We start from the raw sequence: 14,445 nt of genomic DNA, 5'->3' as shown, positions 1-14,445 counted from the left end.
GTACTAACTTTCTATAGCTAAAACTGGCTGTAGATGCCTTTTTCCCTCGCCAACAGCACCGTTTTTTTTTCGGGAAAGATAAGAAAATAAGTCATCGACAGATAAAAGATATGCTTTTTAAGGGCATCACCCAACGAATCTGACATGATATGGATTCCCGATGGATCAAGGACAATGCGGGATCGTAGATTGCAGAAAGAGGTGGGATCTTGCTCATTTCTTTGTAACAGTAATAAAAAACGGCCCGAAAGATGCGGGTTCAAGCGTTCCGGGGCGTTATTTTCTACACGAGTTCCTCTGGAGCGCGCCGCATCTTCCGGGCCGTTTTTTACGGTAATTAGGAAGAAATGGACGGAACCACCCCCCTCTCCATAACCACCTGAAATCTACACCTTCTCAGATTCGTGGGGTGATGCCTTTAATGATGGGCTATTTCCCAAATTTTTTGATGTCTATGTCCAAGATGACCCACAATCGATATTGCAAAGCGGTAGGTGGATCTAGTGATCATCTCCGGCGGCATTTCCAAAGAAAACTGATTAAAAAAGTGTTGACTCTGCTTCACTTATTAAAAGCAGCGTTGACACTCTCTTTTTATCTGAGCATGTTACTTTTACATTTTCGAACTCGAAAGATCTTTGCAACTTATTTCACCATTCAGCCACCTCGACAATGTCAGCGGGGTCCTGTGGTTCCAAATGAAGCTTTGTTAAGCCCCAAATGATTTTGAGATCGGAGACCACCTCTGTGATAAACTGTAGGTAGTAACCAATACTATTTAAAACACAATTTTTAAAATTAAATTGGTGAAGAAATAAATAAATTTTGTCTGTTTGAACAATAAATTCTACAACAACAAAAATACGAAAGCCCTAGTGTAACTAAAAACACATGTGAGTTATGAGTACAAATCAATCCTGAGGTAACCGCACTGGAAGCATGTCGAGGTCTGGCAGATCGTACTTAAACAGTTTGTAATCGTTATAGAACAGTCGAACTATCAGTTCCATCAAGTAAGGGCTGCTCCTTATTCGTTTTTCAAAATATGTTCGAGCGGCCGACGCTACCGTACTATGCGCAGTTCGGCCTGATTGCAACGATTCAGCGATGTAGTTGATCGAGGATTCCGTAACCTGAATGTAGGTTTTTACGCTTCTAAATATAGGCTGTTGAAAGAGGAAATCTAAATTGAAAGTTTTTAGCCACTGCAGCAACTATTTTCGTGAACTCTGTCGTAGGAAAAGAAATAGTAGTATTTTCTTTCCTATCTTAGCATTTTTCTCTGTTTCTTCGGAATTATTTATTTCTGCTTCCTGTTTATTCGCACTTTTCGTAGAACAATTTGACAGCCCATCATCAAGATGTGTGGAAACAAACTTATTCATTTTTTATGAGGCATAAATGGAATTGTGACAAAGACTGCCATTTTTTCCTTTTTTATTTCACATCTTTAAGATAATTCAAAGGAATAAAAGAGTAAGCAAACAAATAACAGTTCAAGAAACAGCTACTGTCCTGATGTCTCCTTCATTTATCTTAACCAAATTCTCCTTCTATGCTCGTACTACTACCACTTTTAAATATTTTGACCGTAAAGAGGTAAAAAAAACATGAAGTAACTCACATTCTGCCTTTGCAACAACGGTTTCAAATCCGCCAACAATGTTCCGCCGGGATCATTCGAATATCTTATGAATTCATACTTCCCATAGAACTCTTCCATATTACATCGCCTAAATTTAATTTTTTGATTTTGCCGATATGGTCGCCGTCTCAGTACAGTACCAGTTCAGTGGGAAAATGTGCAAATCCTCGAGTGTTAACGATGGCTTCAACAAACTGAACTTATCATCAAATGCATATTCCAAAGCTCTGGAAAAAAAAAATCATGTCTCTGAGAAAAAACTTTTTCTAGTGTTCCAGTCAGACAGAATGTTGGAATGTAGAAAAGTTTCTTTAAAATTTCCTTGCCTCTTATACTCTTCTTCCAGAAAACATGTCATGTTTGTCCCACAACCAAAACATGAGTCGCTTACTCTGCAAAGATATTTCTTTGAAAATGTTGGAGGTCCTGAGTAATCGTCCTTAAAATTACAGGTTACTTTAGTTTTAAAGCGAATAGGTAGAGGCACGATGGTGATTTCTATTCTACAATAAAGGATGTTCCTTTTTGTAAAAACTCAAACAAAAGTGCGCTACCTCGAGACAGGAAGAGCTTTTAAGCGTGTGGTATGTGTTTGAAAATAACCCAAAATTAGCTAAAAAGGATAGGTGGATGTCGGAAGTTGTAGCCGTTGTCAGTCGCGTTCAACCGAGTTGACGCGACGCGGGCATAAGGAAGGCGGGTACAACGATTCCGGATGACCAACTGCGTCATCGATTGATTTGTTGGCAGACGATGTTGGAGCAACTGTGCCTGTCTGCGTCGCATCAGCTTGGATGAACGGACGGATTCAACGGCGAAGGGGCGAAGTCTATTTGTGGCAGTTTTGTGCAAACCATAAACGCAAAAAACATCGATTCACTTCTCTATCCAAACATTTCCCATCCGTCCTATATCTTGAATCAAAAAGGAGAATCAATAAAAGAAAAAACATAAAAAAGGCTATAAAATTTGTACCTTATACATCTGTCAATAAATCCCGATAGAAATCGATCGACCGGTTCACGAGTGACGACAGTGAAACGCCACCGATCCATGTCCTGATCGCTTAGGTGCAACTCACGTTGCATAGCGTTTATACTTTGAAACTCGTTCCGACCTTCGCATAGCCTAATGAAAGTGCACACTTCCAGTATATTTGTCGAAAAAGAGATTCTGTTATACCATTTTGAAAAGATTAATTATATACTGAAGTAGAATTTAAGTTTGTAGATTTTAAGCGAATTATGGGACTCCTCGAAGTACTAAAGTATTCCCATAATACAGCGGTCATTTATCGTGTTCCCATCGATTTTCGATGCATTATTCGTACAATCCAACTTGACGGAATAGCGAATTTTTGCTTCATGTTCCAATCAAACTCGCAACGTCTGTATTCTGTTTTCCATAAACATTGAGGATTGCAAAAAAAAAATGCGAAAATAAATATTCGAAACAGTTTCTAAAGGGAAATGTGTGGCGAAGTTGGTAAGGGTTTAACTGTGAATGGATGATCAATCAATTGATTGATTGATCGGACCGTCCTGGTGCCAAACAACTCCGTCGGCAAAAAAACCACCTAGTCGGTAAATTCTTATTAGACTTGTTTGAGAGGATAGAAACACTGACTTGATACATCGCATACCTTATGTCCGAATATTCACGCAGAATACTGCGACCAGCATCGATGAACTCCTTTTCACGAATGAGGAAACAAAATATGGCCGACATTACTGTAGACATGCTCTTCTGTGTTATACACGACATCATATGGTAATTAGGAGCGGTCTGTAAGGACTGAGGATAGTTAAAACGAATATAATCACGCTAACCATGCTTCACATACATAATACGTAGTGAATAGAACATATACATAAATACCGAATGGATGAGTACCGAACGTACAAATATTCGAACTGTTCGAAATTATAGGGATTTGAACTGGGAAAACTAGCAGACCTTACAATACACTTGTATCAAATTTGAGGTTTTCGTTTTAGCTGGTATTACGTGCTATCTCATCGAATACATAAAATTTTTATGAAAAAAATAGATTAAGAGGTGGAAGAAGGTTTGTTTAACAAATACAAAAAAAAACCAACATCGCTACCGTAACGATTTTGATGGAGTCAAGAGTATCCGACTGGTAAATCTAACCCGTACGAGCATGGCAACCGCACCGCATCCGTCGCCACTCATATATTTTTTGATTTTCCCTCAAGTTTTCTCATCTAGCTAAGTGTATAGCACATATGCTCTAAATTTCATTCCACATCTAATTTCTCCTCCCATTCAATGTCTAAAATCAATCTTTTCATTCCTGAAGTCTTTAGAACAAATTTCTGAAGGATGCAGAACCTACAACTATCAACGGTCGAATTCTCGCAAATGGGGCCACACAGTCTGCTTTTCCTGTTTCGCACATTTCTGCAGCGGAGAGTCCGACGAATTTTCGCTGTGGCAGAGGCTAAACTACACAGTAACCACCAAGACCATTTGAGAAGCTTCAGAAGAAGGAAAATTACTGTAGCTATTCAAAAAAACTGTTATTATACAGTGATATCCACACATACATCTGAGTTTTTCTCGGTAAACAGCTGAAGATTATTCAGTCCTTGCATACCAGATTGAATGGTTCTTTCCTGTGCTCGATAGCTTTCAGCTGCTTTAGCTATTTTTTCTTCCGATAATGGCTAAATTACTCGTAAATTACCATACAATTTCACTTTCAACACTACTCTCATACACAGTCCTTAGCGCAAGCGAATTCGTCTAAGAGCTGTAACAGATTTGTGTTCAACTGAACGAGAGGAAATACTTAATAAGGTTTATTTTGGTGCTTATTAGATTTCAGGAGTCTTCTGGGACGAGTACAATCGTTTGCACGAAGTGTACAAACACGTTCTCAAGATACTTATAAACTCTTTGATGAAAACTCAGCTGTGTTAGGTTTTTCTTCTTCAGAGTGAAATGATAAACAAAAAATAAATATACAGAATGTAAGCAGTGGGTTGTATTCATTCCAGAAGACCACGGAAATGTACTATCTTCGAGAATAAGCCTTACTATGTTTTTCCTCGTGGAACGCAAATCTGTTACAGCTCTTAAATGACTACGCTTGTGAGAACTTGTCGATAGATGAACTTGTCGATCACACCACTGTCAGCACCGTAACATAATTTGTCTGTTTTTCACCTTTTTAAAGAGTTGTATAGTAGATTGCCAATGTGAAACAAGAGCCAAGATTGCTAAGTCTTTATTACGGTTAAACATTGGGTGGTACGAAAGATAGTGGGCAGCCTGCAATGCGTCCATGACCGCCTGCGATATAGAGCAATGATAGGTTAGGAAGAAACGGGTAGAGGAAGTGCTATTAATTCTACTTTCCCTTCGGTGCCATTCCCCGCAATGATATTCAAATCGGAGGATCCTTATCCTAGAGTCGATGCTATGTTCTGTCTAGTTACCACATCGGTTTTCAGAATGTACGATCTCTTCTGTCTTGCTCCAGACTATGTAAACTGCCCTTTCGGCAAGAAAGGCGACTGCATGGTCTTTGGTGTAGTTTATCTAATTTCGCGCAAAACATGTGGGGACTAATGTATCGGCGAAATAGGGCGACCGCTTTGTGCTCCTGTTAAAGAACATCTTAATGGGATGGAACAATCGAATGCAACAACCTCTTTCAAAGCTCACCGCAGACAATGTCATGAGAACCTTCCTTTCTGCTTAGCTGCCATGCTTCTATCGTACGAACCCGATATTGTGGCTCGCAGAACTTTGGAGGAGTTTTAAATAAACGCCAACGGTTCAAAAATGAATAGAAAGGAAGCCGTGACCATCGAGTTGGCTCTGCATCAGGACCTTTGCGGGTTTTGATCCACGGAGTGATATGCGAGTTGTATCCAAATTAGTATTAGCGAAGCAATTCCACTAGCATCACTGTAACGCGGCTACTAAGGTAGCCAAAACGATATGGGCTCTAGTTTTTAATTTATTTTCTTGAGCTGTGGCCCTGATTGGTATTGATCTTCCTTTATTAAACAAAAGCTAACGTTTCGGCGTTATCGCCTTCGTCAGAGCCTGGAAAAAATCAAAGTCAACAGTGATTTATCCTCTCAAGCGCCTCATCACCCTACAGAAAGCATTCAAACGATAGGTAAACTAAAGCACCAACACATCAGCTAGAGCTTACCTACATTAGTTCTGGTTACGCAACAGACCACCACGTACCACAACTATGAGTCACATGGGGTTTTTATATGGGCTCTTTTGGCTCCTGTTGCAAGGCGTCATATCTTAGGGGATGATGATTTGTTATGGATGAGACACTTGAGAGGATATGGGAGAGAGAGGATAGAGTTGGAAATGTTCTGACTTTCCATGCTCTGACGAAGGGGACAGCGCCGAACATTAGCCGTAATAAAGTCTGTGAACAATCTTAGCTCTTGTTTCACCTTGACAATTGATAAGTTGCAGTTATTATGTCAAAATTTAAGGAAGGTCGTAGTTTTACGCTTCTGAAAGTTGAATAGTATATTCATAGAATAAAGCAGTTCACCGCAAAATCAAGTATGTCATCCTTTCCTCTAGCATCGCCAGTGTTGTACATGAATATGACGATGAGTACAACGAAAACCACCATACCGGCGAGGAAAACAGGCTGATATCGCTTTTTTTCCGCTTCCCTTTCGCTAAAAAATTTTTATTATGCGCGTAAAGAACAACTACAGGAATCAGTCTGTCTACAAGATTAGCACGCTTTTGAAGATTTTACAAAAAAATGCGAAAAAAAAATCAGAACTATATATGGAGGACCTACCTGTTTATTCCTACTAATAGATTATGACAGCTACGGATTCAACTTATTCGACGTGCAGTTAATTGGATTGGAATTTCTGCTACTTGATAATGTACGAAACAATCTCAGAGAGTCAAATATAGTCTGCGTTAGAGCAGTTGGAGCATGACAAAAGGAATGCGCTTCGAGAAGGAGCGTGCGTCGCGTATACTCGGTTGAAAGTAGCCGGGGATACCCATAGCTATCGAGTAAGATCGTAAAAAAAACAATTTAAATGAAAATTGCTCTTAAAATGAAATACCATCCTCAGAATCATTTAAGACTGACCTCTTAAGGATTGGCTGAGTCAAGGTAGCTGCTTCAGATTTAGCCACCCGGTCATTTCCATCTTCGCCGCCAAGCGGAATCGTTACATACCTTTGAAGAGATCATTTTTTATAAGAGATTTGCAAGAAACGTCTGATTTATTTACAAGTCATGGTAATAGCCCTATAGAAAAAATATATAAGAAAATAAAAGAAAATACACATTATATATATATATATATATATATATATATATATATAAAGCCAAAAGAAAGATACATGAAATTCACGGCGAATTTATTCAGCGAACTGCTGAACAGCCTTTTCTGAGCAAAAAAATTCTTTATGCTATAGAAAAGAAATGAGATTTCTGTAATATATACAGTACACCTATTTCCCTTCAAAACGTGGAACGGAATGTTTTGATAAAAGTAAATCCTTTTTTTGCATGAATCTAAAACAGTGTTAGAAATTTCAAAGTCCTAGTTGTTTTTAGAAAAATGGATTTTTGAAGTTCCGACAGATATTTCTTGAAACTTCCTAACAAGACACTTACATAATGTAGGGAGGAAATTCCGATGGATTTCAACTTGCTTCACAACCTTGAATTAGTTGCTTGGAATTGCTGTAACATAGATTCTTCCTGAAAAAGGTGTGCAACAAAACAGTGACCATGAAAAAATCCAGCGACAAAAATACAGAGATGAGAAAATCCATCCAGAAATATGTGCTTCAAAAACATTGATAAAACTAAGAATTCAAATGCGTAGTTTAAAAAATTAAAAAATTCTAAACTAAAAGTCAAACTTAAGAAAATGTAGGTTGATCTAATAGTTTAGTTTTTTTGTTGAATTAATTAAGCGATTGATCCTCTGCTATTTGTGGATGCTACTGGTTGATCAGAATTAAAAACGACGAATTCTGGTACATGGTACATAACTTAACGAGGAGGTAAAAATACCTAAATGGAGGGAATTTACGAGAATCCACAAGACTAATAGTATCAGAATAACATATGTAAAGGACTTACACAGGGCGTCACTAGGTTTTAAGCATTCGTAGAATTCAGAAACGTTCCTGCATACATTAGTGTCAAAATATAGACAAAATCAATAATTAGTCAAAATTATCGTGAATTAGAGCTTTACTTTAGTCCGTATTAAAGATTCATGGAATAGCCAAGCACTGCATAGATTATCGTGATCGATCTTTTTTTCGAGGACTACGAGATTCGTGCATGGATAATGGCGCACGGTTAGAAGGAGTAGATAAGGCGAAAAACCCGTTGAAACCGTACGATTATCTGGTTTTCTTACGTTAATAACCCATTGTAGCGTTGTCAGAGAGTCGCTCAGCACTCTATGCGGAATAAATGTGTAATATGTGGAAAATACCAACGGCTGGCCACCACAAGTCATTCTATGGGCCGAAAATTCGCTCATAAATCTCAAAATCAGATTCTGAATTGAACTTGGTGCATCCTAAAGGAGTTAGTCAAAATCCCGCAATTTATCCTTAATTTTGCATAATGGGTACAACGTGGTTTCCTTTGTAATGTAAAAATCGCTGTTTATAATTGTCAGGCTTAACTCTCAAAGTTTTTTTTTTGTCTCTTGTCTAAAAGAAGAAAGAGCTGAAAAAATAGTCAAGAAGGGGACGCCGAGAACAAGGCGCTTTTGGAGAATAGAACCACTTTTTTGACGTGTTGACAATCTTTTTTTTGGATCTTTTCCAAACTCAGCAATCTAATTTCAAATCCAATAATCAGAAAGGTTTTTGTTTGTCATTCGATCATTTGTCCAGAAACTCAACTGTTATATAGCTTTTATTGATTTGTCTCGAACCGTAGCCAAGTTTGGTATTGATCTTCAATAACAGCTGACTTTTCCGCCTTATTGCCTTCGTTGGAATCTGGAAACTCAAAGCTAGGTGACTTCTCCTCTCAAATACCTCATCATCTTACAGGAGCCATCTAGAGAGTTCGTAAAATTAATGAACAAGCTCTACGCTAGTGGTTACCTCAGATGATGAGATGGTAGCGTAGCAGATCACCTCGTACCACAACTGTGAGTCAAAAAGTTTTTTTGAAGGGGACCCAGCCCCGTAGATCAAAACCCCGCAGAGGTCTTGATCTGCGACTAGTAACTTAGTTCGTTTGTGATTGCACTCATCGTTTTCTGTTCTTTTTTTGACTTTTGACAGCTATCCAAAACGCTTCTAGTGTTCTTCGTGTTGTGATTTCGGGCTCGTAGGGTGAAACCCCAACAGCAACCTCTACTTCGGAGTTCACATCACTTATTTTCGCGATGAAGTCTGTAGAAGTGGACATTTTTGAATTTATGGCTAACTTATGGAGATCTCATAGCCAGAATTGTTGAATGTTATGCATTACGCATAAAACCGTTTCCTTGCGTTTGGAGTATCCGTCTTCCGCGGCTCACCGTAGACCTAACACTGCTTAATACCATGGTACTAACCAGCAAATTTATCTTGTACCCTGAAAAGAACTTACAATTTCAATTCTACTTTAACCTATTTCTTTCCGTTCTATTTTCCTAGTATTCTCTTAAAATATCGTAGACAAACTTATTGTCAGGATTTCAACGAGTTTTTAACACAAAAAAAAACTATGAACATTTACGGTCTGGATGGGTTTTCGATTTTTTTCCTCTATCCGTGCGATATCCATGCGCGAATCTCATTGTTCACGCCAAGAAAAGGAGGTTAACCACGGTAATTTATGCAGTTTTTGAAACGTTCACTATTCCATAGGTGCCGAATATGAGGAGGTACGGTAAAAAATTATTTTTTTTACTATTATAGCTCTAATCCAGGCGTATTGGACATATTTAGATTTGTTTGCCTGCTAGCGCTTGTTGCCTCCTGGTTGATTGTCTCATGGATGTACAGTAACGGATACGATGAAGAAGACGTGAACTTATTTACTTCTACGGTAAATTATTTTTTTTAACAAAAATGTCATTAAATTGTTCATAGAGAAAAAAATGAGACAGTTTATGTGAGTTTACGATTTAACTGAGGTAATTATCCATTATGTTCAATCGTAAACATCACTAAGTTAAAATTGTTGTGCTCATCTTAGCAAGAATTGTTCTTTCGATGTGATTGTTTTTTGTTGTTTGTTTTTACCAGAAAAACAAACAGAAAAAGTGTCGAAATCAGAACCTGCTCTGGTGTTTAGTACGTTCACAATATTCAAGTTCCAAGAAATCACTACACCCGTTTTGTTACACCTTGTTCCTCCATCACTATTTCTCGATTCCTTTCTGGAGAGAAGAAAATAAAGGAAAAAATCCAGCGCAGCTCGTTTTTTATCGTAAGAATTGGACATCGCCCTGAGAAAAATGCTTAGATCCTTGTCAAACAACATCTATTCCAATATCTACTTGAGAATGCTGACATAGATTTAAAAATCACCAAAAATCAAATCAGAATAAAAAACCAAAAACGATGTGTTGTAGAGAAAGAAATGCTCTATCATACGACATGTTACATTACGCTAAACTCTTTTTTTCCTGTGCGTAAGTTTAAACTTTAAAAATCGTCATTAATTATGTAATAATCAAATGCAAAGAGTCATATTTTAGCCATCATTAGGTGAGGAGATCGAGAAAGTCAAAGAGAACTACATGAAACAAGAGCTGAGCATTCAACTTGGAAATACATTCGATCATTTGAACAGTGTTAAAGCTAACAACTCTCATGTAAGATAAGCTTTCAATCTTTATTTTCCTTTTTTTACTGTCGTCTCCCCATTTCTTTTCATTCTTTTATTTTGTTCTTGTTTTTTTTAATAATAACATTATTATCTGTCTTCCGTTTCAATGTTATTTTACTTTCAGAAAACATAAAAAAAACAGAGTGTTATTTCTTCGAGGACAAAGTATTTGTTTAGTTGTTTGTTTGATTAAAAAATTGGTTTTTTTTTAATTGAGAATATTTTTTTATATTTTTTTGACATCAGAGATTGTAAAGCGATTGGTTACAGTAAACCTTAGGATCATCTTCATCATCATCTAACATCTTTGAAGAATTTTTTCCTCCTTCTCATTACAATTTCACACACTCTAATCATTCTCCAAACGTCATTTCAGTTATGAGGACAGAAAATGCACTCAAGAAACCTACCATGACTTCATTTCAAAATTTTTAGTAGTGTCAGGATATTTGCGAAACTTTTCAGCAGCTCCCTTCACGACAATTCGCTGGACGCACGGCTGAACAAATGTGTGAATCCAATACCGAAGCCGAATGTGTACAGGCTTTTGCCAGGATTCGTCCTCTTATTGTGGTGGGTGTGATTTTTGAATTCTTCACTTCAATCACAACATTTAACAAAAGTGTAAAAAAAAAGAAGCATTTGAGTATCGCTGACGAAGAGGTGGGGGAACGCGGAAGACGGAGAGGGGAGGTGTTACACAGAGGGAGCTACTGAGTTACGGAATAAGCGCATGGTGGCGATCAGAACGATTTTAGGATTCGGGAAATCACAAGAAATGGAATTAATTAATATCTGTTTGTAAAAACGAAAAAAAAATGAAAAATGAAAAAAAAATAAACGAAACATGGTAAATATAGCAACGAGATCTCCTTCTTTTCTAAGTACAACCGTAAAAAACAAAACCTAATTTTGCTAGTTATTCTCCTCTAACAAAGGAGAATAATTAGCAAAAAATGGTGGTGTTCTATTATTTTAACGAATCTTTATTTATTTTTTGTTGAAATACTGCTTTATTATTTTGGTGCTTTACTTTGCTTTAGTTTTATTATTTTCGTGCAATCAGGCTCTATATCTATATTAATACGCAACATAATCCCATAATTTTTGCGCGATTTTTTCGTTCTGACTATTTCCTGAGTTCCGGAGCTCCGTCTTATTCAAAAGTACACTCTTCTCTACTTTCCTTTTTGCCTTTTTAATGAGTAGGACCTTTTTAGACCGCTCCAAATTATCGCCTCATGTCCTGCATCAACCAGAAAAGTATGTCCACAGTAATGTCAGGAATATTTTGCTACCTGTACAAAGAGAAGGAATTTATTAGTGGCGGCAGGAATATTCTCAGGGAATTGTCCGATATTGTGTAAGTTTTTCGGTTTTGTTTTGTGTAGAAGGAAAAAATTGCCAGATACACCTAAAAACTTTGGGAATTCCTATTTTTTCTAGTTTATTTTCTTAAAGGCATCACTCCACGAATCTGAGGTGGATCTGGTGCTGATTTCAGGTGGAGTATTCGTATACGGGATGGGAGACTATGAAGAGATGAGTGATTCCGTTCATTTCTTGATAACTGGCGTAAAAAACGGCCTGGAAGATGCGGCGTGTGCACAAGGCTGGCGCGCTCCAATCGAACTCGTTGTAGAAAATAGTGCGCCAGAACGCCTGAAGCCGTATCTTCCGAGCCGTTTTTTACGGCAATTAGGAAGAAATGGACGGAATCACCCCCCTCTCCGTAGTCTCCCATCCTGTATACGAATACTCCACCTGAAATCTGCACCACCTCAGATTCGTGAGGTGATGCCTTTAATTTTATTGATATTAGTGTCTTGTTCTCCCTCTATACATTCCTGTTTTATTTTAGGTTGTGTCAAGGAGAGAACACTTATAAAACTGTTGATGGTATGTTACAAATTTTGAATATTTCAAATGCATCCGACTGGAAGTTCACAATGGTCACACGTGATCCGGTTGATCGATTTCTCTCTGGTTATATTGACAGATGTTTACGGTAAGTCATGGAATTTTGTTGTTTGGTCCCAAACCGCAGTGAGTTATCAGTTATCCGATCTGAGTTATGTTTGTCTTTAGACTTGGCGACGAATGTTTTGGTTGTGGAAACAACATGACATGTTTCTTAGAAGCTGAATATCGCCGGCGAGTCATCATATCAGAAAACTCTCTTCGGGAACATTTCTCGTTTCTTTCCATGAGCAAAAAAGACGGCAGTTATCACTTAAATAATTTAGGGCAGGCGAATACGCGCTTGCGGAGAGGTTGAATACGAGAAAACCATACTTAACAATTGAAGATATCCATATTTTTCCTCAAAACTGGTACGTTTCTTCTTTTTTCAGCAGGGAGTGTTTTCCACTGTAAAAATCTTCCCTCTTTTTTAAAGGCATCACTCCACGAATCTGACGTGGTATGGATTTCCGAGGGCCAAATACTATACGGAGGCGTAGATTGCAAGAGCGCTTGGGATCTCGCTCATGTCTCCCCGCACCTCACTGTAAACAGACGGCTTCGGAATGCAGTTCCCTGCGGCGTCCTCTATTGCAAAGCGACACGCTCGCGCCCCGCCCCCGCCTGTGATTCGTGAAATGAAATGAATTGCTCATCGGGGCGTCTGAATGAATTTTTGACGAATCGCAGCGGAGGGCGGGGCACAAGGGTGGCGTGTTGCTATAGAGAACTGAAAATCCGAAGCCGTCTGTTTACAGTGATACAGAGAGAGATGAGCGATATCCCACCTGTTTTTGCAATCTACGCCTCTGTATAGTCTCTGGCCCTCCAAAATCCATACCACGTTAGATTTTTTGGGTGATGCCTTCAAGATAAGTAAAAAAAACATAGGATACACAGTATAGGAAGTTTTTCTGAACCATTTCGGAACTGCGTGAGCAGAGAAAAATTATTGTTTGATTTGAATATCGCTCAGATTTTCTTCTTTAAATTAATGTTCTGGGAATTTTAATTTCTTTGGCCTACCGTAGCTGAGTTCTTTCGTTTATTTTCTTATTTCTTCTGAGGCCTTCCTCCTTTATTCCTTTTTCACATAATTATTTAGGCGGTGTAATATGCAGGATTACTATAAGAACTACGAATTTATTCGATATTCAAGTGATCCAAGCGAAACATTGCTGACGGATTTGAGTAGAGTGCTTCGAATGCAAAACGTAGGTTTCTTAAAATGCGATTCTCGTAACATTTTTACTTATTCTCTTATTTTATCATATTTGATTATCCTATTTATTTATGTTATTTGGAAAATGTGAATGTTCGCAAGAAATTTGTAAATATTAGGGTTTTTCGCCGAGAAATCAATAAATTCGTAGAATGTAAAGTGGTTGATAATAATTTACGACTTCGTCGAACCTCATCCGGCTCGTTAAGGTAACGGAAGCGTCGATCAACTACATTGCCGAGTCGTTGAAAGCCGGCCGAACCATACACAGTACCGTAACCTCGTCGTCACGAGCGTTTCTCGAAGAACGTCTCAGAAACAGTCCCTACCTGATGGAATTGATTGTACGCTTGTTCTACTACGACTATAAACTGCTCGGATATCGTCTTCCTGATCTAGACACCATTGATTCTCAAACAACATCTATTCCAATATCTAGGAGTAATTAAAGTGTTTTAGTGCTGAGATATTTTCACTTCGCTATTTTTTTATTCATTTGATTTTAAGAATGTCAAACTATTTTTATTGGATATTATTGATTTTCGGAGAAATAATAAACGTTTAATTCCCGCTTTTAGTACAATGTCATGTAAGTTTCTTTTTAACCTCTGACCCTGCGCTTGAGAATCCTTTCTTCTCCTCATCATGGGAGAATCTCCCACTGAGGTCTGCGCATTCTAGATGAGTTTGTGGAACAGTGGAAACTCTACATCATCTCCGTTCCTTTCTAGTGATTCATGATCCCTAAATTAAATTTTTTCGCTTTGCCTCTTA

The 14,445-nt window shown here is 38.0% G+C and overlaps 2 protein-coding genes across 4 annotated transcripts; one reads left to right on the top strand and one right to left on the bottom strand.

The window, feature by feature from the left end:
• Positions 1–911: 911 nt before the first annotated feature.
• On the bottom strand, positions 912–6,287 carry RB195_003477 (uncharacterized protein; the record flags this gene model as incomplete). Of its 2 annotated transcripts, XM_064201142.1 has the most annotated exons (9): positions 912–1,133; positions 1,625–1,733; positions 1,786–1,872; positions 1,972–2,037; positions 2,621–2,773; positions 3,288–3,430; positions 4,005–4,109; positions 4,216–4,335; positions 6,204–6,287. In XM_064201142.1, 9 exons carry the CDS (start codon positions 6,285–6,287, stop codon positions 912–914), a joined length of 1,089 nt encoding a protein of 362 aa, XP_064057023.1. The 2 variants fall into 2 exon arrangements, with proteins under 2 accessions (XP_064057023.1, XP_064057024.1); XM_064201143.1 differs by lacking the exons at positions 4,005–4,109; positions 4,216–4,335; positions 6,204–6,287 and having other exon boundaries at positions 3,288–3,385.
• A 1,698-nt stretch (positions 6,288–7,985) lies between these two features.
• RB195_003476 (uncharacterized protein) lies at positions 7,986–14,120 on the top strand (the record flags this gene model as incomplete). 2 transcript variants are annotated; one of them, XM_064201140.1, is made up of 8 exons in its annotated part: positions 9,436–9,481; positions 9,583–9,701; positions 10,357–10,473; positions 10,953–11,060; positions 11,708–11,850; positions 12,349–12,495; positions 13,555–13,663; positions 13,881–14,120. In XM_064201140.1, 8 exons carry the CDS (start codon positions 9,436–9,438, stop codon positions 14,118–14,120), a joined length of 1,029 nt encoding a protein of 342 aa, XP_064057022.1. The 2 variants fall into 2 exon arrangements, with proteins under 2 accessions (XP_064057021.1, XP_064057022.1); XM_064201141.1 differs by lacking the exons at positions 9,436–9,481; positions 9,583–9,701 and adding an exon at positions 7,986–8,054.
• Positions 14,121–14,445: the final 325 nt, after the last annotated feature.

Source organism: Necator americanus, chromosome IV, assembly GCF_031761385.1.
Source record: "Necator americanus strain Aroian chromosome IV, whole genome shotgun sequence".
Taxonomy (NCBI): Eukaryota; Metazoa; Nematoda; class Chromadorea; order Rhabditida; family Ancylostomatidae; genus Necator; species Necator americanus.
The sequence above is the reverse complement of the archived record's forward strand: the minus strand, read 5'-3'. Positions and strand labels throughout refer to the sequence as shown.